General features: G+C 38.4%; 2 protein-coding genes across 2 annotated transcripts; one reads left to right on the forward strand and one right to left on the reverse strand.

Moving 5' to 3' along the window:
* The first annotated feature begins 3,284 nt into the window (after positions 1 to 3,284).
* Positions 3,285 to 5,238, forward strand: LOC113302116 (ATP synthase subunit delta', mitochondrial-like). Its single transcript, XM_026550963.1, has 2 exons — positions 3,285 to 3,684; positions 4,543 to 5,238. The coding sequence occupies exons 1-2, from the start codon at positions 3,421 to 3,423 to the stop codon at positions 4,885 to 4,887; spliced, it is 609 nt and encodes a 202-aa protein (XP_026406748.1). The 5' UTR covers positions 3,285 to 3,420; the 3' UTR covers positions 4,888 to 5,238.
* A 703-nt stretch (positions 5,239 to 5,941) lies between these two features.
* Positions 5,942 to 8,731, reverse strand: LOC113304576 (superoxide dismutase [Fe], chloroplastic-like). The gene is made up of 9 exons (XM_026553716.1): positions 8,604 to 8,731; positions 8,431 to 8,489; positions 8,015 to 8,083; positions 7,740 to 7,928; positions 7,035 to 7,206; positions 6,820 to 6,938; positions 6,547 to 6,573; positions 6,419 to 6,442; positions 5,942 to 6,332 (listed from the first exon to the last, which is right to left on the reverse strand). The coding sequence occupies exons 1-9, from the start codon at positions 8,653 to 8,655 to the stop codon at positions 6,120 to 6,122; spliced, it is 924 nt and encodes a 307-aa protein (XP_026409501.1). The 5' UTR covers positions 8,656 to 8,731; the 3' UTR covers positions 5,942 to 6,119.
* Between the last annotated feature and the right edge of the window lie 13,055 nt (positions 8,732 to 21,786).

The raw sequence follows: 21,786 nt of genomic DNA on the forward strand, positions 1-21,786 counted from the left end.
CATTATCTACATTCTCCATGTTCAAGTCATCACCTCCATGGCTTAGACCTTCAATTTCTAATTGACCGCCTCTGTCATTGACAATCATTTGTGATATCTCTCTAAAATTTGGGTTAGGGTTTTGAGAATTAATTTCGAGAAGAACATAGTTATCTTCTAGACCCGAATCTCTGCTTATTTTATACTTTTTCGGGTCGGACTCATCTTCATTCGGTTCATTCAGCCCATTCCCAGATGAGTTATCAAGCCCATTAACATCTTCAGATGCAGTTGTTTCGAATTTAAAAACATATAAGTTCCTTCACATCGTGTTTATTTCCACTCTCCTATGCCTTCTCCAGATGATATTTACATCCCTCTGAACTTTATCATAGTCAATGTCATGTTTTGATATAATCTTGTCTATCAGACTATTAGTCCATTTGTTAGTAACAACATCAATTTCTTCCATGGATATTAATTGTTCCACACCCAGATTTGATTCTTGCAATCTTCTTGTAAGTACAACCATTTAGAGACTTGAGCTTTGACACATTCTTAGGAGGAAGAAAGTTTTTTTTTTTTTTTTTTGCGGTGAGAAGCACAGATTTGATGAAGGCGTAGATTTAGGCTCTATACACATGACTATATAATGATTTCTAGGAATAGGGTTTGACTGGATATTTCCTAATTTATAGAGAAAGTTTCAAAACTTCTGATAATTTGTTGAGATTTCCAAGTAATGTCGTTTATGAGAATATGCAAGAATATAGGGATTTAATTTAGGTAGATAAAATCCAAAATTTTGAAAAAAATAAGAATTGCGCCCTAAAGGAGAGTGTTATTCCAGAAATGCCCTTAAATCTAATGAAATTGAACAAGAATTGATCTTGGTTATCGTGTTGATGTTGAAAGAGAGGTTGATTGATTGTTGTAATGGCAGTGAAAAACACAGATTCATGGATCATCCCTAATTAAGTATACCACTGTAATGAGTGAGATAAAGCCATAGATAGAGTCGAACATGTCCATATTTCTAAATATAGAAAACACTACTGTTCCAAGGAGTAAAAGATGATCCAAATGCGCCACTACTCCACTAAAGACCACAACTGGTACACTATCGAAATCAACAAAGTACAACAAATCACAAAGATTATTTTTCCATGAAAACAAAGAAAACAATAATAAAAGCAATAAAAGAAAGAAGTTTTAAACATTTAATAGATCTAAGCCTTAGGAAAAATTTAATGGAAATAACATATAATCATAACACGTCCATTGTTAGAATGAAAGAAATCATAAAACACACATGAATCAGAAAGATTAAAGAGAAGATCAACAAAAAAAAAATCACCGATTTAGCCAACTGAGTCAACTCAAATTCGCCTGATCCTCAGAGCTCCCCAGTTTTTCGACTTAATTTGTGATGAAGTCGCACGCTCTCTTGCTTCCCAGTTTGGTAAGTTGGGAAAATTAGGCGCAGGCTCAAAAAAAATAATATTCTTATTGTCAGGCCCACAATTAATTTTAGATAACGTGACACCCAAAATTATCCGAAATTATTAAGAATCAATACATAACTCGTCGTGCATACTATTTTTTCAGACATAACTCGTTATGCAGCCTAATTTTTCAGGGGTATAATTGGCAACGCAACTTGGATATAACATATCTAAAAATCCGCCCCTTAGAATTTTGCAAATTTTATATCGTTGAACATCTTTTTAAGAGAGCTACACAACGAGTACAAACAATAATATCAATTTTTTGTTTTTCACGAAAAAATCAGAGGTGATCATCATTTTAGGGAAAATTTTCGAAAACTGACTACATATTCGTTATGCAGCCTCCAAAAAAGATGCATAACACAATATGCATACACCACAAAAGTTGCATAACACGTTATGCAACTATATTTTTGTTCATGCATCTATTATTTTGATTTATGCAGCCACTAAAACGTTGTATATGTCTGAATCCAACAAAAACAACAGACGCATAACGAATTATGCAACCATTTTCTCAACTGAATAACAAGTTATGTAGCCATTGTTTTGGTTGATTTTAGTGCATACAAATAAAATTGATGTATAATGCATTATGCAGCCATATTTTTGGATGCATAATAGGTTATGCATCCATTTTCATGACTGCATAACAGATTATGCATCCATTTTCATGATTGCATAACAAGTTATGCATATGTTATTCTAGGTGCATGAAAAGTTATGCAACGTTTGTTTTGTTGGTTTCAATAGTAACAAAAAAGTTGTTGCATAAACGTGTTATGCAACCATTTTTTGGACTGCGTAACAAGTTATGCATTAACTTTTGTAGATGCAGAACAAGTTATGCATCTATTTTCATAGCTGAATTACATGTTCTACAGACATTTTCTCGACTGCATGATAGGTTCTGCAGTCATAACATCATCATCATCTTCTTTCTTGTTTCAATATCTCCCGTACAAACCAAACAACATAAACACCCTTCCCATTTTTCTACAACCAACAACATTTTCACATGCTTGTAGTCTGAATTCCATATAAAACTTAATTTGAACTCGAGTACAAAAATCCCTGAATTTGGTTGATGACAAATTAAATTCAAACCATCTCATACTCTGGATCATCTCTTTAACCTACATCAGTTCCATAAAAGCCCAAATCGTATGAAACCCTGATTTCAATTACAAACTCAGGTCTTATGAAACCCTGATTTCTAATCTTAATCTTCAGAAACAAATCTCTTATATTGTCCACAACTTCAATCAATATCACCCATTTACTCGATCATCATCTTCTCGATCTCCACCTATGATTTCACCTGTGAATCTCTCTGCATAATGATTTTTGATCGAAATCAGTTTAATGATTGATCGAACAAAAACCTCCTAGATTAAAAGAGAGACGACGAAGAATAAAAGAAGTCATGAAAGAAAAACGAGGAAGAATAAGCGAAGAAACAATTTTAGAAATTCTGGGTGTGGGAGAAATTTTCACCGAGGAAATGGGTGCGCGCCTGAAGTTTTTTATCGGTGGGTTTCACAGTGGAGAAAATCTGAAGAATGGGTGTGTTTGTAGTTTTCACGTTTGGTAACTGATTACTTCCATAATCGGGCCTCTTCCTCCATGCTCTACAGTCTGGTTCTTGTCAACTGTTGAGGGCCTGAGGCAGATCAGTAGCCCATTGGGCTTTTGCTTGTAAAGAAGAATCGTGTGAATAGGATCTAAAAAAATATATGTGTTTACAAGTCTCTCCTTTTAAAACAACAAATTTCCGAATCACATCCCTCACTCTATCCTGCACCAATATATCACTAACCGAGTCTTTGCTAAACAACGCAGTGAGAAGAAACATAATATTTGGGGGCACTACTAGAAATTTAACCTAATCTCTGAAGAACAGCGGAAGAAAAGATTTCTAGGGTTTCTCAAAATGTTTCGACAAATTTCACGTCAGTTGTTATCTAGATCGAGTACGATCAAAGGGTCTAGATCTCTATCAACAGATCTACCAGCAGGAGAAACAACGGCAAATCAAGCATTCATTGATGCATGGAAAAAAGCATCCCCAAATATGGATCCACCAAAAACTCCATTGACTTTCATGAATCCTCGTCCTGCTACTCCTTCATCGATTCCTAATAAACTTACTGTCAATTTTGTCTTGCCTTATCAATCTGAGTTGTCCTCAAAGGAGGTCAGTCTAACTCAATCTATATATTTCATTTCATTTCTCGTGATTAGTTTTCTGAAAATGTTGTTATTATTTGTTTAGAAATGAGTTTTTGGATTTAAGTTTTTTTTTAGAGTAGATATTTCATTTTAGGGTTACGATTGGAATCTGCAATACTGATTAGAGCTGACCTGAAAATATGAAATTTTCTTACTCAGAATTGATACTATTAGTAATTTCTTGGAACCTTATTTGACCTACCAATTGTTTGCTGTGGCTCAGGACTCTTGAGTTATGTCATACAATATCTATATAGCATTATTTTTTGTGTCTGTTGAATAAGACTCTCTGGAGCTTGATGCACCTAGTAAAGTTTGATATGAAACATTCCAATCTATGCCTGCATTATTACTTGTTGATCCTTTTGATTGTACAAGAGAACACGTTCTTTCCCACTCTTTTGATTCTGTGAATACTTGTGGGTTTCGACAAGTTATAATGAGTTGATATAGTAAATGAGTGTTGCACTAGTCGAGAACAGATCAGTTCAACTACCAGAGTAAAATCAAGTCCATCAATTTCAAGGACTACTCTCTAATTAAAATTGAATGATACTCTTGTCATTGTCTGGGTAAAGTAAGAGAAATGATACAATTACCTACTTGCATCTCTTTTGCAATACAACCACTTGCTATCTCTTTTTCGAGCCATATATGTGTCGCAGACCATACCGTTATACCAGTCCAACTCATAAATCAGTGGGGTTGAGGAATCCCATTTATATACAAGGCAAAACATAGTTGAAATGACCTAGCACGACTGTCAGTGCAAGATGCAAGTAGTTTGTTACTGCAATTGTGTAACCTAGTTTTTTTCTTCCAGGTTGACCAGGTCATTATACCAGCAACAACCGGTATGATGGGAGTTCTTCCTGGACATGTAGCTACCATCGCAGAACTCAAACCTGGGGTTCTCTCAGTGGTTGAAGGAAATGAAACAACCAAGTATTTCATCAGCAGTGGATTTGCATTCATCCATGCAAACTCTTACGCGGATATAGTTGCTGTTGAGGCATTACCCCTTGACCAAATTGACCCAGCTGAGGTTACAAAGGGTCTCGCAGAGTTCACTCAGAAGGTGACTTCTGCCACAACTGACTTGGAGAAAGCTGAAGCTCAGATTGGAGTTGACGTTCACAGTGCCCTCAATGCTGCACTTACAGGCTAGTTGATGTCCTCCAACAACATCCCTTTCAAAACTTCTTCTTTCCTTTTTTTTGTGAATGTGAGGGCTGAGTACTCTCTTTTGAGATCATACTGATTTTTGGGGAGGTTGAATAAACTATCTAGAAGCAAGATTCTCTCTGTAGGTTTTTTACAGATCACAGTGCAACTTGAATGGTTAAACTCTCTTTGCTGTATTGACTGTAGGGGAAAGGTTAGCAGATGCCTATCTCCAAATGTTTGTTCAGTATGTTCCAATCTGCTTTAAATTTAAATTTGAAAAATGTAAACTTCCAATCTGCATTTCCAGTCTCGGGCTTTATCTCTTTACAATAATACATGAGAGAGAACATGGACATATTTATAGTAGTAGAAAAATGATCATGAAGATCTGAATTTTTTTTTCTTGGTTGGGTGTTTTACCTCTATCAACGAAGCAGCAGGTAGTCCTGTTAAACCATTATCCCTGAAACGGATAGTTCGCAGCGATATTACTGGGTAATGTAGAAATGTTATGGTATCTTCTTTTTCTGGTTGGACCGGACCTTATTACAGGGGCGTAAGGTGGAAACAGAACACCAGGAACATTCTTCCCATTTCACTGCTATATTTATCTTGTACCTTTTACCTTGTTTCTTTTACCAGTTGACCAAAACCCCGAAGTCTTGAACCATCAAGTGGTCTTGGTTCTCAAGATTCCTCCTATAGAGGAGGTTGGGATCAAGCATAAATCCTAGACTAAAATATTGTAGTTCTGAACAATGTATCAGAAAAAAAAGAAAAAACAAATTCCTTCGCTAAAAATTTTCTCTGCTTTCAACATTTGCCTCTCGAAAAGAAAAATAAAGCCTTTTTTTTTCTTCTTATGATGAGGAATATAAAACTCAAATCTTCAGGAACTTTTGTTAGTAAGGAAATCCTAGCAGTAGAAACAACAAAACTTCGTTTTTATATTTCCTTATGTCTATTGAGTCAGGTCGGTCTGGTCCATCTGGTCGTCTTGGTATTGCTTATGAACGATATGACACACTAGTGAAGTTCAGAACGGAGAAGACCAATAGATGAAACTTTCCTTTCCTTGATACAAGATTACAACTAGATAATTTTACAAGGACAAGGGCACTGAATCAAGCCACCAAGGACAAGGGAACTGAATCAGTGCCACCAAGATATCGAAAGTCTCATTTACAACTCGTATTTTCTTTTCGCTTTTTCTGGTCAAGAGATAATGTGAGTTTATTCCACTTCCGATTCTTCTGTCTCACTGTCTAAAAACATTTGTGCAGGTTCAGCATCGTCTATTATGTCTTCATCTTCCTCTCGTCTTTTCCTCTCCTCTTCTTTCTCCCTCTCAACTGCTCGAACTTTTGCCATCTCCAGTCTAGAACTGACTGCCTCCCAAGAGACGAGGCTCTCCACAAAGACTGATATGTAGTCAGGCCGTCGATTCTGGTGACATACAACGAGTAGAGGATTAAAACAAAAGTAAATAATGTGAATCCCGGGAGGGCAGGGAACGGGACGTGGATTCTTACCCGGTAGTCGATGTAGTAGGAATGCTGTTAAACCACATGAAAATTTCAAACAAGATTTAGTATTTAGCAAACAGCTATAGTTGCAAAATATAAGAGCAACAAACACGTTAAGTATATGTTAGTAGTACCTCCCAAACATCGATGGTGAGAATTGGCTGCAAGCAAAACAAAATGTTGCATGAGATTTACATGGAAAATAACCAGATAATTATACTCTAATGGAGTTCTGATTAGCTGATTAAGAGACCAACTAAATTAGCTATTGTGCTGATTTTCTAAGACCCGTCGTAGCAACAGGATCTACACTGTGTTTTGAAAAAGAAAACAGGAACTGGGCGCTAGTTGACAAGCATGGACATATATCTAGAGTAAGGAAAATAATGTAGTCAAATTATACGCACAGTGTAATCCCAAACTAGAGGATTCACAGCATTTGGACTCTTCACTACTACAAGTTTCTTGTCCTCCTCTGATGGACAAGGATTGACGGCATTGCCCACATCAAGTCGATTGGCTTTATCTGAAAGTAGGAAAAGAAAGAAATAGACCTTTGGTTATTACAAGAATGTAAATTGTTTCAAAGATAAGCAAACAGAAGAGTATATAATTCACCCACAAGCTAGCCAAGCCCAACCAGAACCGAACTGTGTAGAAGCAGCAGCCTTGAAATCTGTAATGAAATTCTCGTAAGAACCAAAATCTCTTTCAATCATTTCTAAAAGTTCCCCAGATGGTTTTCCCCCTCCACCTGGTTTCATGGATCCCCAAAAGAAATCATGATTCCAAATCTGGCAATAAACAAAAGATAATCAGTGATTCTTTCTTTGGTTAAGAATGAGTAGTTTAGTACTGAAGGAAATTAATAACAAATACTACGTTCTATGTTAGAATGAAAACTTGCAAACAACAAATACACTTAATCACAAAAGTGTATTCACCTATCTGTTCACTTGTTCTGATTCGTAATCCATCCACTATTATCATGGTGAAGAGTTTTAACTACTTATCTAAGATTATGAAAATGAGAATTTCAGAGAAATTATAATATTAACATCACTTCCTCACTTTAACAGCGGAACCTCAAGTTTACATTCTTACCAGCTTAAATAGTGTTATCAGCAAAAAACTACAACTTTTTTGGGCTTCCACGGACAAAAAATGGTTACAGAGTTTCAAAAGAAGGAAATGTATCCCTGTACTAAAAACTCCTCAACCCATGAAATAACTCGAGTGAAATTTCTTAAAAGAATTGTTAAGAAATACTTCGAGCTTTCATTTTAAAAATTCAAGAAAGCCCAAGCTAAGGAAATGGAAAGTATACCTGGGCAGCATTGTTGAAGGCTGGAAGAGGATCCCCTTTGTTATACGTAATACGTACGACATCTTCTAGTGACAATCCATCTAGCTCAGTTCCTATTATCTGTTTATTTAGGTTATCCACATATGTTCTGTGGTGTTTACCCCAGTGATATTCAAGAGTTTCCTTACTCATATGTGGCTCTAGAGCATTCTGGCACATAAATTAGAAAAAATCATAGTTAGACGTAAAACAAAATCAATTAGGCAATGACTTTATGGCTTCCTATGATGACATACCAGTGGGTATGGAGGAGGCTTCAACTCAAATTGTGCTGTAATTTGAAATGCCTTCTGCAAACATTTTCGCTGAAAAATAAACAGAAAGCACTTAAACAATGGAGACAAGATTCAAAACTGGCTCAGCTTATATAAATTCAGCAGCACGAATTTCAGATGACAAGAAATCCAAGTAAAAGAAGAAGATATTACAAGCTCGAGTGAAACCTAAAAATTCCTTAACAAAAAGTTCCCCAAATGGAATTCAAGAGACTCAGTTTCTTATGTAAATTATAATAAATAAAAATAAACAAATTAAATTTAGGGGTTTAGGGTTTAAGGTCTATGTGGATAAGAACCAGCAGAAACTGAAAATAAGCTAGAACTTTCCGTGTAGAATTTCAGCTAACAGTAAGAAGCTAATAATTTCTAATTACCTGTAAGTTTCTCCACTGTGGGTGATTACATTTTGATGGTCCAACAGCTCCATGAGAACCTGAATATGAGCCCCCCACAAAACAAAACAAAACAAAATAAAAAAAAAACAGATTTTGATTAGCCTGGTTTCGTTATAGATGATGCAGATAGAGGTTCTAATGGCAATGGCTACCTTGGAGTGGAAACAGTGAGCAGGTTAGAGGAATAGTCGTTGTTGCCTGCATTTTTTTTTCTTTTTTCTTTGAGAGAGACAGAGAGATAGAGGAACTCTTTGAAAGTAAAATGAGGAAGAGGCGACTGGAGAAGTACGTGTCCGACTAAAAGAAGTAATACATGTCATGCACACTACACTCTACATCCGCAAGTTGTTTTCTTATTGCGGTGGGTGATTATTCGAGTTTTTGTTTACATCGCTTAGAGCAAGGGCTTAGAGCAAGGGCTATGGTGCTCTCCGGATGAAAATGACCCTTGTTCCCTTTACTCGGGTTGGGTGTTTTTGGGGGAGAGCTACTCCACACCGTTTAGATCGTGAGTGCTACAGATATTTGATGTTCCGTCGACGTGGCCAGAACGCTTAAGCGCCCTTGTTGTCAAGGGGAACACTCTTCGCTCGACCCTTCTCGATGCCGACAGTTCGGCTTTCCGTCTCGTTTTTAATCTCCGCTTTAATCCGCTTCCCCGATGACATCCCTATCAAGTACGTCCCGTCCTACTGGTGTTGTCCCGTCCGGAACAGCCGCCCAGGCTAGATCCATCGAGCTGTTGATCCGACCCGGCCACCAACGGTGTCCGACTAGTTGTATACACGGGCTATGGTGCTCTCCATCCCTTCCCCTTCCCCATCCCTCTCTATCTCTCAAAATCACAAAAAACCATCTACCATGGTCTCCCATATCCCTACACGTGTAGGGATATCATTCCTTTCCCCTGCATGGAGGATCACATCTGATCTCGCTTGTAGGGAAGGGAAATCACACGGCTACTCAGTAGCCGTATAAATTTACGCTTTACGGATACCGAGTATCTGTTTCAGAAAAAATATTTGTTTGACATTTTCTCGTTTACACCTCTCTCACACCCGATCCTAACCATCCACCACTAGTAACGGCTATATCTTCTCAACCGTCGGATCCCAATGGTCATTTTTGCAAAATTCTCTATAAATACCACTCTAATTCTCTACTCAAATCACACCAAATCAATTTCTTCTTCTTACATCAATTGAATTCTTCACTAAAATCTCTCTAATTTATTTTTTGTTTAAGAGTTTTAAATTTTGTTTTGCTCATCAATGTCGGAGACTCAGAAGCAAAAAAGGAAACATATAGCGAGATTTAGTACTTTGGAAGATCATCACATTATTACTCAGTACATTGCTCTTGGTTATAGCAGTTATGAAGATAAGAAAGAGTTTTGGGAAATCCTTTTTCAAAAATTCGTGGAAGCTTGTGGTGGGAATAAACACGAACGTACTGCAAAAAGCATTCGTAATCGGTTTAGCAAAATCAAGAATGAAGTGGATCATTTTTCCGATTGTGTTGCAAGAGCTACTATAAGTAGTCCGGGCTTGGACTCTATTAACCGGGTATGTTATTTAAATATGTTCGTTATAGTTGTTGTATATGTTGTTTGTAAATAGTATAATTTATGCGTATCTTATTTACGGTTTGTTTACATTGATGTAGATGTTAATTGCGAAAAGCTTACATGTTGATATACACAAAAAAAACTTTGAACGAGATGCTGAGTATGAACTGCTTAAAGATGTTCCAAATGTACAAGTAGGTGTACTTGAAGATATGGACCAAGATTCTAATCCTCCGTCATCTCAAATTCATGGAAATTTCTCTAATATGTTTAGTTCTCCAACCCCATTTTCTCGAAATCCACCTACAAGCCAATTCGTCGAGACTCCATTTGCAAACCAATTTCAAAACCCTTATAATGTCCCTAGCGGCATCCCTTTTCCATTAGGATATACCCCTGATACGAACCCAAGTATAATACCTGGAACGTCGTCAGGTGGATTTACAGGAGATAAACGCATATCTAGAGCAGCGAAAAAGCCCAAATTAATAAAAACGTCGTCGAGACAAGTAGACCCGCCACACCATCCTCTCAAGACTCCTAGATGAGCAACGCGGGCAGTAAACTTGTTGATTATCTAAAAGAATCCCGAACGGCAGTCGCACCTCGTCAGCAACAACAAAACCAAATTATGGAAAGGTTGCTAGAGACAGCACAACAACAAATTGAAGCTGCTCGAGAGAAAGAAGAAAATGAAATAATGCAAATCGATCTCGAAAGGCTGGCTCCAAATGCAAAAAAGTACTTTGAGTTAAAACAGAAAGCCATATTGGATAGGCAGTTGGCGAGGCAACAAAATAATATGTTCAATTTGTAATAGCTTAGTTTAATTATTTTTTTAAGTAAGGTTATTTTTCAATTCCAGTAATGTAGTTTCCTTTTCTCAGCAACATTAATTTATATATTTCTAATTACGATAATTTGAATTATATTTTCTTATACCAACGGATTTTTACTAACGGATAAATTCCAACGACAACTTTCAATGTCTATTATAAATTGTCATAATATTCCTCAACAAAAGCAATCCAAAATAGTTGGCCTTATTATCCTCAGTGTCTCCATTTTTTTTTTGTTTCTGGAGATAACATGGTAATGGTTGGGTATACCGTAGAAGAAGATGTTGCAATCACCACAGCATTTGTAAATACTGCTACTCTGCCTATTGAAGATATTCAATACCTCTCCGCCCATGAACAATGGACGCTAGTGTTTGACGGCTTTGTATAAGCGTTTGGAAACGTTAATAACCGGACAAGACGACAAGTTCAATAACGGTTTTCTCGAATTGATATAATGGTTCGCAAGTACGTTGCAATTCAAAAAAGGATTCATGGTTACGCCCTACAACACATGACAGTTGCGATTACTTTAGGTTCATCATAAATGGTTATGATATTTGAAATGTTATTTACTTATACACACTAACCTATTGCTTTATGTTTGTTTTGCGTAGGAGGAAATGACCAAATTTGTTTACCAACTAGATACTCGTACAGAGTTTACATGTTTTGAGTGCAACTTAATCTTTAAAGCTAGCCTGGCTAACTGGGATTATTACAATCCGGAAATGAATGTCGGCGGTCCTCCATAAGATGGAGCGGATGAATAGTATATGCGGTTGTTGTTTAAGATTTTGTGGGTACATCTTCTGTAAACCCTCACGAGACTATAATTCGTCCACTAGGGTCACCTAGGGGTTAAAAGGCTTGTTGCACGTGCTAAGTGCAATCAGAATTACTACGACAAGTAACCTAGGTTTTTGTTCAATAATTGTAATGTACTTTTATAACGACTATTTTCAAACGACTATATCGCAACGGCTACTTTATAACGGCTACTTTATAACGGCTATTTTGGACGGATATTATAAATTGTGTTATCTATCTCTAATCAACAAACACCTATTTTCATACACTTTGAAAAACTTCTCACATACTTCAGTATCTCTCATAACTCTTTATACGAACACAACCATGGGATCATTTGATTCAATTGAAGATTTGGCAATCATCAAAGCATGGTACAAAGAAACTCGAGTAGCAGATCTCTCCCCTGTAATGCCAGAGCCCGAAACCTTTTGGGCGAAAATATATAACCAGTATAAACAAGATTATGGGAATTCAAAGAGAAGAAGTGTGCAACAAATTCATGATAGGTACCAGATTATCCAAAAAGCCGTTTCCGATTTTATATCTATTCAACAACGGATCTTCAATGCCATCCATATTAATTGATTTATTTTAAATTACAACAATAAGTATATTTCCTTGTGTTATTGTATCACGAAGTCGTTAAAGCGCGTTATTTTGAGGAAAAGGGTGAAGCATTCACATCTGATGAAAGCTATCATTTCATGGTATCCAAAATCCCAGAGTATCAATCGCCAGAAAATTCTTCTGCTTCATCCAGTGAAGATTGAAAGTATAATAAATGTTTGTGTAGATTTTGTGGGTAAATATTCGTGTAAACCCTCACGAGACTATAACTCGTCCAATAGGGTCACCTAGGGGTTTAAAGTCTTGTTACACGTGCTAAGTGCTATCGGGATTACTACGACAAGTGATTTGGTTTTTTATTCAATAGTTCTGAACTTGTTGTCTATTTTGTGGAATTTCAGTTTTATTTATGTTTAACTTTTCTTAAAATAAAAGATAGAACATCAGATCATATACAGATTGCAAGAAGACTTAAAGATAAAAGACTACATTAATTTAAGATAAAACATTCAAATATAATCATTCTTCAGGATTGGTGTTCCGAAGACTTGATTAACATCTGATGCAGAAACACACACACAAAAACAGAAAATTACATAAATATAAGAAAAAACATTCAAATATAATCATTCTTCAGGCATGTTGTTCTGAAGACTTGATTAACATCTGATGAAGAAACACACACACCAAAACAGAAAATTAGATAAATATAAACATTCACATTTAATCATTCTCCGGGAATGTTATTCCGAAGACTTGATTAACATATGATGCAGAAACATCTAGGTGATATAGCTACATTTCGTCTGGATTGTAGGTATCATAACTTGCTTTCAATAGCTGATGACATTCATCATACGGAAAATTATCGTCTGTCCGGTTAAGATAGCCTAAATGAGCAACACTTTTCTGAAATTCTTAAAAATAAACTTAGCTTAAAATAGTTATAATTTTAGAAAATAAAATAATGTTGTTAAAATTTCTTACCCTTTGTTCATATGACATTCCAGGATTGCGTATGTTAACATCGGCATGAATCGTGACAAAAGTGATGATCTCCTTGTTCATCTTGCTCCACCTAGCTCTAAGATCTCCTCTGTCTCTCTCTTTTGTATTTCCGGATATGTTATCAAAAAATTCAAATACATTCTTCCAGAATTGGTTTGTAGTGCTCTGAACTACGTTAATAATATTGTTTTTTGCTTCAATCCATGCTTGCGTAAGAGAAACATCTTCTTCTTTGCTGAATCTCATTTTTATAAAACAAAAATTTGATAGTCTGTTTGGATAGCTTCACTTTGGAAAGTGATTTTCTATATATAGAGATATGATGAAAGAATATAGAATTCAAACAAAAAAAATGTTGTTATACAGTAAATATTACCAGTAAAAAAATAGATATGCCGTTAAGATAGTCTAAAGTAGACGTTATATAGTGAAAAAAAATCCTTTAAAAAGTTAAAAAACTAGTTTTTTACATTTGAAACCATGGATTATTATCATTACCCTGATGTTGGTACGTGGTTGTACTTTGATTGAATGGCTCAGACGAATTAAAAGGATGGTAAGATTCTTGACTGTTTGGAATAAAAGAACTCATCGACGGTCCCGAATCACGAGACTGGCCTGGGTTAGATGACTCACATGTATATGGTGGTTCATACTCTCTCACAAATCTATGATGGGATTTTGCACCGTATTTGATTTGGTGTTGCAATTCCGTTGTGTGGTCAAAATAGAATTGTTGTGCAGCCATGTATTGTTGTTGCAAATCCTGATATGCCTCGCACCACATCTCCTGTATACAATAAACAATGACATGAGTTTATATTTTTTTCACAAGTAAAATATATTAGAATTATATGACATATGATACTAACAGGTGTACCCAGGTTGACATTATAATTGGGTTCAGGACACTGTCTCAAATACTCCATTCCAACAGGCATATCAATCACATTAAATTCAGGGTCGCATATTTTAGCTGTCATATTTTTTGGTGGATATGGGAAGAGATTACGATGTACGGGCACCAATTCTTCTGTGTATGTGCTTTTTCGTGGCGGTTCTGGTCGGCGTACATAAGCATAGTTATCTTGGGTACTATACAAATACCTGTTTCCTTCATGTACAATTACACCTGAGTACTTCCCAACTGACCTATCCTTCCACCACAACTTATACTCGTGATCAGATACTTCAACATAATGCAATGGATTTAGTCGCCGATTGGTATACAAATAGGCAGTGTTGATGTCTACCGTTGAATCAGGTGGGTTGCACGGTATTACTGTCATTCCAAGAACTTGTTTGAGACACCGTTCGCCTAGGTACAAGGCGGTGTGACCAAATGGATCGTAAAATACCCTCAGTGTAACAAAGATTTGTTTAGCCTCGACCACTTCAGGGTTAGTTTTCCATTCACTATCCTCCCACGACGACCATACTACAGAATCAAATGAGAAGTTATCAATTTGGTAACGCACGAGAGTCACTGAATGGGTACCTGTATCACTATGTGCGCCTCTTTTCAAGTCTTTATGGTCTCCATCATATAACCTACCGGATGGCCACTGATCCATATTTTCATTCTCCGTCTTTGTATAGGGAAATAGACATCGGAAATATGCCCAGAACCAAGGATGCAACATTATTAGTTATTATTAACAACTAATTGGATTATACGGTCACCAATAAAAAAACAAGTAAGGAAATTAAGATTACAAGTGGGTATGAATTTTTACCATCAATGGAAACGAAAAGAACTGCAAGTCAGGCTTGTTGCACGTCACTCCCGTATTCAAGCCCCATAACATACTACCGTACAACGCCGAACCCCAATCACAATGCCTCGGCACATTTAAATACCTTATTGTACTAGACATTTAACCTCAAGAACATTGTTCTTGTTTGGGAAAAAGATATTCCCAAAAAACCAAATCAAAAACCATCTTGCAATTTTCTCCTGAAATACAACATCGTTTTCTAGGCCGAGTCTATGGTCAAGAAACAATTTAATCACACTCTTCCTGATCCCCTTGCATCTATCCACAATTTTAACTCTCAAGTCGACTAAGTTTTCTTGTCTAACTTCTTGTATTCCCAATATGGCCATAGTTTCTTGTCCTTTCCTTCTTCTTGTTGTAGCTTCCGCGTTAATATATGGGAGCAAACAATCTATGGTTCGAGGAGCAATTTTATGCAGTCGGTCCATACTAATTGCTTCCAATGATATGCGATTTCCTCGGCCAATAGGAATTCCGGTAATTTGAGTGAATTCTAATGGGGTATACCCTATTTCAAAACTAGGGAAGTTAAATGTATTGGTGGTATGCCACCACCTTTCAAATATACCAGTAGTTAGGCAGTTGTCTTGTAGTTTCAGATATTTTATTTTGAAAATAGAACCAAACCCGCAGTCGTCTACAAGTTGTTTAGAATGTGGAAATTTAATAACTACGGTATACATTTCATGAATTTGGATTACATTACTTCGATGTTTCAGAGATTTCTGCCTCTTATTTGTCGAGGTTGGGATTTTCAGTTTATGATCACTATGTTCTTTTGAAGAAACCGAGATTCTATCATCCATAATTCGTTGAAAATCATCGAGTACATCTATAGCACACATGTACATAAAATCATCACAAAACAATCCATTTTATGCAAATTTACAAGACCAACAAAAAAAAAGCCACATTATCTATCAAACTACAACAAAATAATCAATCAATCCTAAATTATCCATCCAAACGCAATCTCTCTGCCAACAATCAAACCTATACATAATACATATATTCATTTAATCATCCATCAATCCAAAATTATCAATAACAATACCATATCTAAATCAAGAATCATTCATAAACAACAACTTCTTTGATTTTCAATCAACAAAATGTCATAAAATCAATCAACAATGTCTCAAAACTATCAAACAACATACACGGACACGTTATAATCAACCTAACATCTCCAATTTAATCATAATCAAACTTAAATTAAATTTAAACCCTAAAGTTTGAAACACTCACCTTGGACGATTTTGTTAATGAAACATGAAATTGAAAATGGAAAATGCTTCACCGGATACTAAGGAACAATCCCATTGAATTTTAGCTCCTGAATCGTACCATAGGGTCTTCAAATCGAATATGGTTGTAGAGAGGAGAAAAGTAGAGAAGAAGAAGGAAGAAGAAGAAGTGGGAAGCCCGAGCTCGCTTCTGAAGACTTAAACCTATAAACCTGTTACTGGCACTATTCATACGGCTACCGAGTAGCCGTTTCGTGTAGGGAAGGGATAAGGGAGCACCATAGTGAGATTGGCTTCCTTGTGCTATCCCTTCCCTACATATGAGGATAGGGAAAGGATGCCCTCCACCATAGTGCTAGCTCTTAAAACATGTAGAAGAGTAGATAAAACTATCCGTATTAGAGAAGTCTATGGGTGGAACTCAAGTAATTTTTTTATATTTTATTTCTTCTCTTTGTTTCGGAAAGCAAATTCAAGTAATCTCAAATGTGAATATTTGAGACAAAAAATGAGTCCTACGATAATGACTTCCTATTAGGGTGGAAGAATGGTATTTTTGATCTATCATCCATAAGAGTTTGTAGATACCGGAAAATGCCAAAGGATGACATCAGTGTGGGCATCAGCGGACCAACTGACGTGTAAAAAGACCATCAGGACCTCTTGGAGTGGTCCTCCCTAAGGAGGACACGATAGATGTCCCCTTATCCCGGGAAGGACTGTGAAGTAGTACTTCCCCTTTAGTGGAATACACGTGGACGGTAAAGAAGAAGAAGCTTCCAGAGAAAGACAAGAAGGACACATGTATGACTATTAGGAGGGAGGCTTATCAAAACAGGATAAGAAAGGACACACAATCAACATTCCCTTCTTAAGAAATCTCTATAAAAGGGGTATGTTCTCAACTGACATACTCAATGGTTATTTTGTGGAAAACTGTGATCTACTTTTTGGAACAAGTCTTTATACCTTTCTTTATCTGTACCCTGCACATCCTGTACCACGTACATTTTGGCGACCACAATCGGAGACTTGGTCGCAGGATTAAGACAGAGTTCGTCAAATGGACGCTGAAAGATTTTGTGTGCCTCGTTCTACCACACGTCTACGGACCACTGAGCCAGGTCGATCAAATGTTATTTAACATAGAAGAAAACGACCGTCAGCGCCGAACGCTTTTATAAAGGCTAGAGGTTATTGAATCACCGCTTGAGGGGAACCGCAACGTAGGATCAGGCTCACCTCAGTGTAATCAAGGAGGAGGCTTCGATCATGACCATGGGCTACGAACACCTCAAGTGCGAATCAGCATATGTCTGAAGAGCCAGCTCGAATCACGTTGTCTGACGAGAGGTTCACTAGATAACTTAAAGAGAAGTATGGTCTCGAGACTCAAGCCAGCGCCTACACAATAGCATCCCCAATTCCTTCATATATCTTGGCTAGGGTGATGCCCGCGAAGTACATACCGCCAAAGTTCAAGCTGTTTGAGGGAAGCGGAAATGCAACTGAATACATGCACTGTTTCATGATGTCCCATAACGAATACGCTCAGGATAAAAACGTATGTATGAGAGAGTTTGGGAAGACCTTGACGGGAGACGCGATTACTTGATACATTTCCTTAAAGCCGAACAGTATACGCTCATGGGATGAGATGAGCCAGGCATTCATGCAAAAGTTTTTCTCCAAGCCAATGAAGATCTCTATCTCATATTTGGGAAATGTTAGGCGACGAAGTGGGGAGAAGCTTAGACCTTTCGCGAAGCGCCTCAAGAGCGAGTCTCTCAGGTGTCGTACAAAAGTGCCAGAAGAAGATCTGGTAGGAATCTGCATATCCGTGATTGATCCCAAGACATGTAGGATGTTTGAGAATACTCAGATAATAATGTTGGAAGAAGCGTTTGCTAGAACGGATGCAACCAATGAGAACATTGACTCGGTATCAAAGGCCTGGTAACACTCTGTTGCTTACACTAAAGAGGAAAGCTCAGGAGCGCAGAAGAAGCGTGGGTCCTCAGGGAATGACAATCGCTGCGGGAAAAAAAAAATCAGAGCCAGAAGCGCCAGAGTTTTCCTGCTCGTATGAGAAAGCAGTAGGATTACTGACACAGTGGGCTAAGAATGGTGACATCACTTTGCCAGAGCCTCGAAAAGTACCAACCGAGGTAGATAAGCGAAACCCTCTTTACTGTCTCGAGATTGTAGGACTTTCAAATGGGCTATATACAACAGACAGCGTAGTGGGGAAGTAGATATCGAAAGCGGCAACCGCATATAAGACGATCCTTTGCCAGACCACCATGTGGCGACATTTACTCATGGTCCAATGGAAGAGGAAGTATACGCTGCAGATGCAATCGAGGATATTGAGGAAATATATGCAGTGTCCTCAAACGGCACGACGAAGCAGATAGCGGAAGCAGTGCGCAGAAACCTTTGTTCGCCAACTTCTTTGACGCTTAGGGATTTGACGCAGGTCAGAGGCACTCCGCTTCGGTATTTTTGAAAAGGATCGCTGCAAGAGAAGATGTGAGCGCGTATCTAGACAAGAAGTATCCGTTGCCTACTGAAATCATCACATTCTCTGAAGAAGACAAAGCCGTCAACAGTGATCATACGCGTCCATTGTATCTTACTGCTAAGGTAAAAAAGGATTCTTTCAAAAGAATATTCATCGACACAAGAGCGTCCCTCAATTTGATACCATTGCACATCTTGAAGAGCGTAGGTGTGAAGGAATCGGATTCCAAACAAGGATTCAAGGTTTCGGCGGGTTGAGTCAGCATACCATTGGAACAATTAACTTGGAAGTTAAGGTTGGACCCATCAGGGCAGTCGAGCCTTTCCACGTGATGGAGGTGAACACAACGTATCACATCTTACTTGGGAGACCGTGGTTACTCAAGCATGGGATTGTGTCATCTACTTATCACCAGTGTATTAAGTTCATTCTCAAAGGAAAGCAGAAGATGGTCCGGGCCACTGAGAATCCCTTTTCCGCCGATGAAGCCTGTTACGTAGAAGCAACTTTATATGACGCATTGAGCGAACCCAGTGAGGTGGTGACACATATCCATGCCACTCCTATCCCGGACTGGGAGACAACTTACCAGGAAGGAAGTTCAAGCTAAGGACGAAAGAAGGATTATGTCGAGAAAGACAAGAGACACTTTAAGAAAGTGTCTCGACCAGACGGACGCCATGTATAGCAATTAACTGGGGGATGTCAGCAGAAGAGGTAAGCATCACGGAGGCGATGAAAACCCTCAAAGTTGATGACGCTCCCCAAATCTGGGAAAGGATGGCTCAGAATTTGCCACCTAAGCATGTCGAGGCGACGAGGAAGATAAATTTTGGAACTGAAGCTGAACCTAAGTGGGTTGAGATCAGAGTGTCTCTGTCAGAAGAGGAAAGCGGAGAGCTCGAAGCTCTGCTGAAAGAATATAAGGATATGTTTGCTTGGACGTATGAGGATATACCAGGTCTGAATCCAACCCTGGTCTGTCACGAACTAAAAGTAAATCCTAGCAGCAAACCAGTAAGACAACCACCGCGTCAATTCCATCACGAGACGGAAGCGCAAATAAAGGAAGAAGTAAATAAATTGTCGGACGCGGGGTACATAAAATCAATACACTACCCCATGTGGCTAGCAAACATAGTACCCGTGGTAAAGAAGAATGACAAGATCCGCTGCTGTGTGGATTTTTGTGATTTAAATGGTTCATGCCCCAAGGATGAGTTCCCGCTCCCTAACATAGATATGACGGTGGATGCGACTTGCGGCCACAAAATGTTCTCATTTATGGACGGACAAAACGGCTATAACCAGATCAAGGTGAAGGAGAGTGACGCGGTCAAGACTGCATTCTCTACGCCAATTGGAAATTCTTATTATGTTGTCATGCCTTTCGGTTTGAAGAATGCCGGGGCGACGTATCAATGAGCCATGACATTGATCTTTCATGACATGAACCATAAAGTGGTAGAGATTTACGTGCATGGATGATATCGTTGTCAAGTCTAAAGAACGCGAAGATCATGTCCAAAACCTACGACGAGTCTTCAAGCACTGCCAAGATTTTAATTTGAAAATGTACCCTGCTAAGTGTGTTTTCAGCGTTACAGCGGGGAAAATTTTCGGATATCAAGTTACTGATGAAGGGATCGAAGTTTACTCTGCCAAGGGAGAAGCCATTCTTTCCATGCCGCCACCTAAAAATAAAGAGGAACTTCAGAAGCTGATTGGAAAAGTCCCGTATGTGAAGCGTTTCATTTCAGGTCTAACACAGACCCTGACTCACTTCTTCCCAATGATTAAGAAGGACAGTAAGTTCGCCTGGAAAGTGGAGCAGCAGGAAGCTTTTGAGTCGATCAAGAAGTGGCTCACCCACCCTCATGTCCTGCGACCGCCAATCAAAGGCGAACCACTTTATCTATACCTAGCAAATATGAAGATCGCTATAGGAGTACTCCTTGACCAAGATATGAGGGGAGCTTACCTAGTCCCGATTTACTATATCAGCAAAGTCCTGAAGAATGCCGAGTTAAGATATACTTCCGTCAAAAAGGCGTGTTTACCTTTGATCCTGGCAGCGCAAAAGTTGCGACATTACTTGCTAAGGCACAAGAACTACGTGGTTGCAGCGGCCAACCCGATTGTCTACTTAACGACCATGCTTATTCAATCAGGGAGGATAGTTAGATGGTCGATGCAGTTGCTCGAATTCGACTTCACGACAATACGACAACAAGTTGTCCGAGGCTATTACAGACTTACTGGCGGTTTTCCCGGGGTCTGACGCTTCCGAGGTACACACTGAGATACCTGGAAAGGTCGCTTTGATTGAATAAGCTTCATCCAGGGTATGGAATATGTCATTCGACAGTTCCTCCTACGGGAGCCACGACGGCGCTAGGGTTGTGTTTGAGTCACCCGAAGGAGAATTGATGTCATATACGTATAAACTTGACCACCCGTGCACTAACAACGCGGCGGAGTATGAAAGCTTTCTCATCGAAATGCAGATGGCGTTAGAGATGAATATAGCAAACTTGTAGGTAATGGGAGACTCCAGGCTCTTGGTAAATAAGATGAAAGAGGAATTTAATATGAAAGGTCCAACTCTGGCAGTTTATCGAGATAAATCTCAATGACTGATGTGGCGCTTCGAACATATCTCGATCCAGCACATGGGGCGATTGTCCAAGAGACATGCAGACGCACTAGCCACACTGGCGTCTAAGATACAGATGCTCAAGGAGATGAAGAGTTTGTTTGTTTGCAGCTGACTCGGTGTCTGGGTCTGAGTCAACCCCTGACTCGCGCCGAGTCAGCAGTCAGACTGTTTGTTTTGTAAATTTAGCAACCCCTGACTCGACATCTGAGTCGAACCTAACCCCTGACTCGGGTCCTAGGGAGTCAGGCATTGAAATGCTGCTGAGTAGGTGGTTCAAACCCCTGACTCACTGAAATCGACGAAAATGCCCTCACGTTTTAGATCAAAAAAACT

The sequence above is a fragment of the Papaver somniferum genome, chromosome 8, assembly GCF_003573695.1.
Source record: "Papaver somniferum cultivar HN1 chromosome 8, ASM357369v1, whole genome shotgun sequence".
Taxonomy (NCBI): domain Eukaryota; kingdom Viridiplantae; phylum Streptophyta; class Magnoliopsida; order Ranunculales; family Papaveraceae; genus Papaver; species Papaver somniferum.

Bases quoted from the DNA above. Each gene is read 5' to 3' on its own strand.
- LOC113302116 (XM_026550963.1), top strand. From the start codon at position 3,421: ATGTTTCGACAAATTTCACGTCAGTTGTTATCTAGATCGAGTACGATC. The intron at 3,685-4,542 runs GTCAGTCTAACT...TTTTTCTTCCAG, and splicing joins CTGAGTTGTCCTCAAAGGAG to GTTGACCAGGTCATTATACC.
- LOC113304576 (XM_026553716.1), bottom strand. From the start codon at position 8,655: ATGCAGGCAACAACGACTATTCCTCTAACCTGCTCACTGTTTCCACTC. The intron at 8,490-8,603 runs GTAGCCATTGCC...GCTCATATTCAG, and splicing joins CTCACTGTTTCCACTCCAAG to GTTCTCATGGAGCTGTTGGA. The intron at 6,443-6,546 runs GTACTACTAACA...GTGGTTTAACAG, and splicing joins TCACCATCGATGTTTGGGAG to CATTCCTACTACATCGACTA.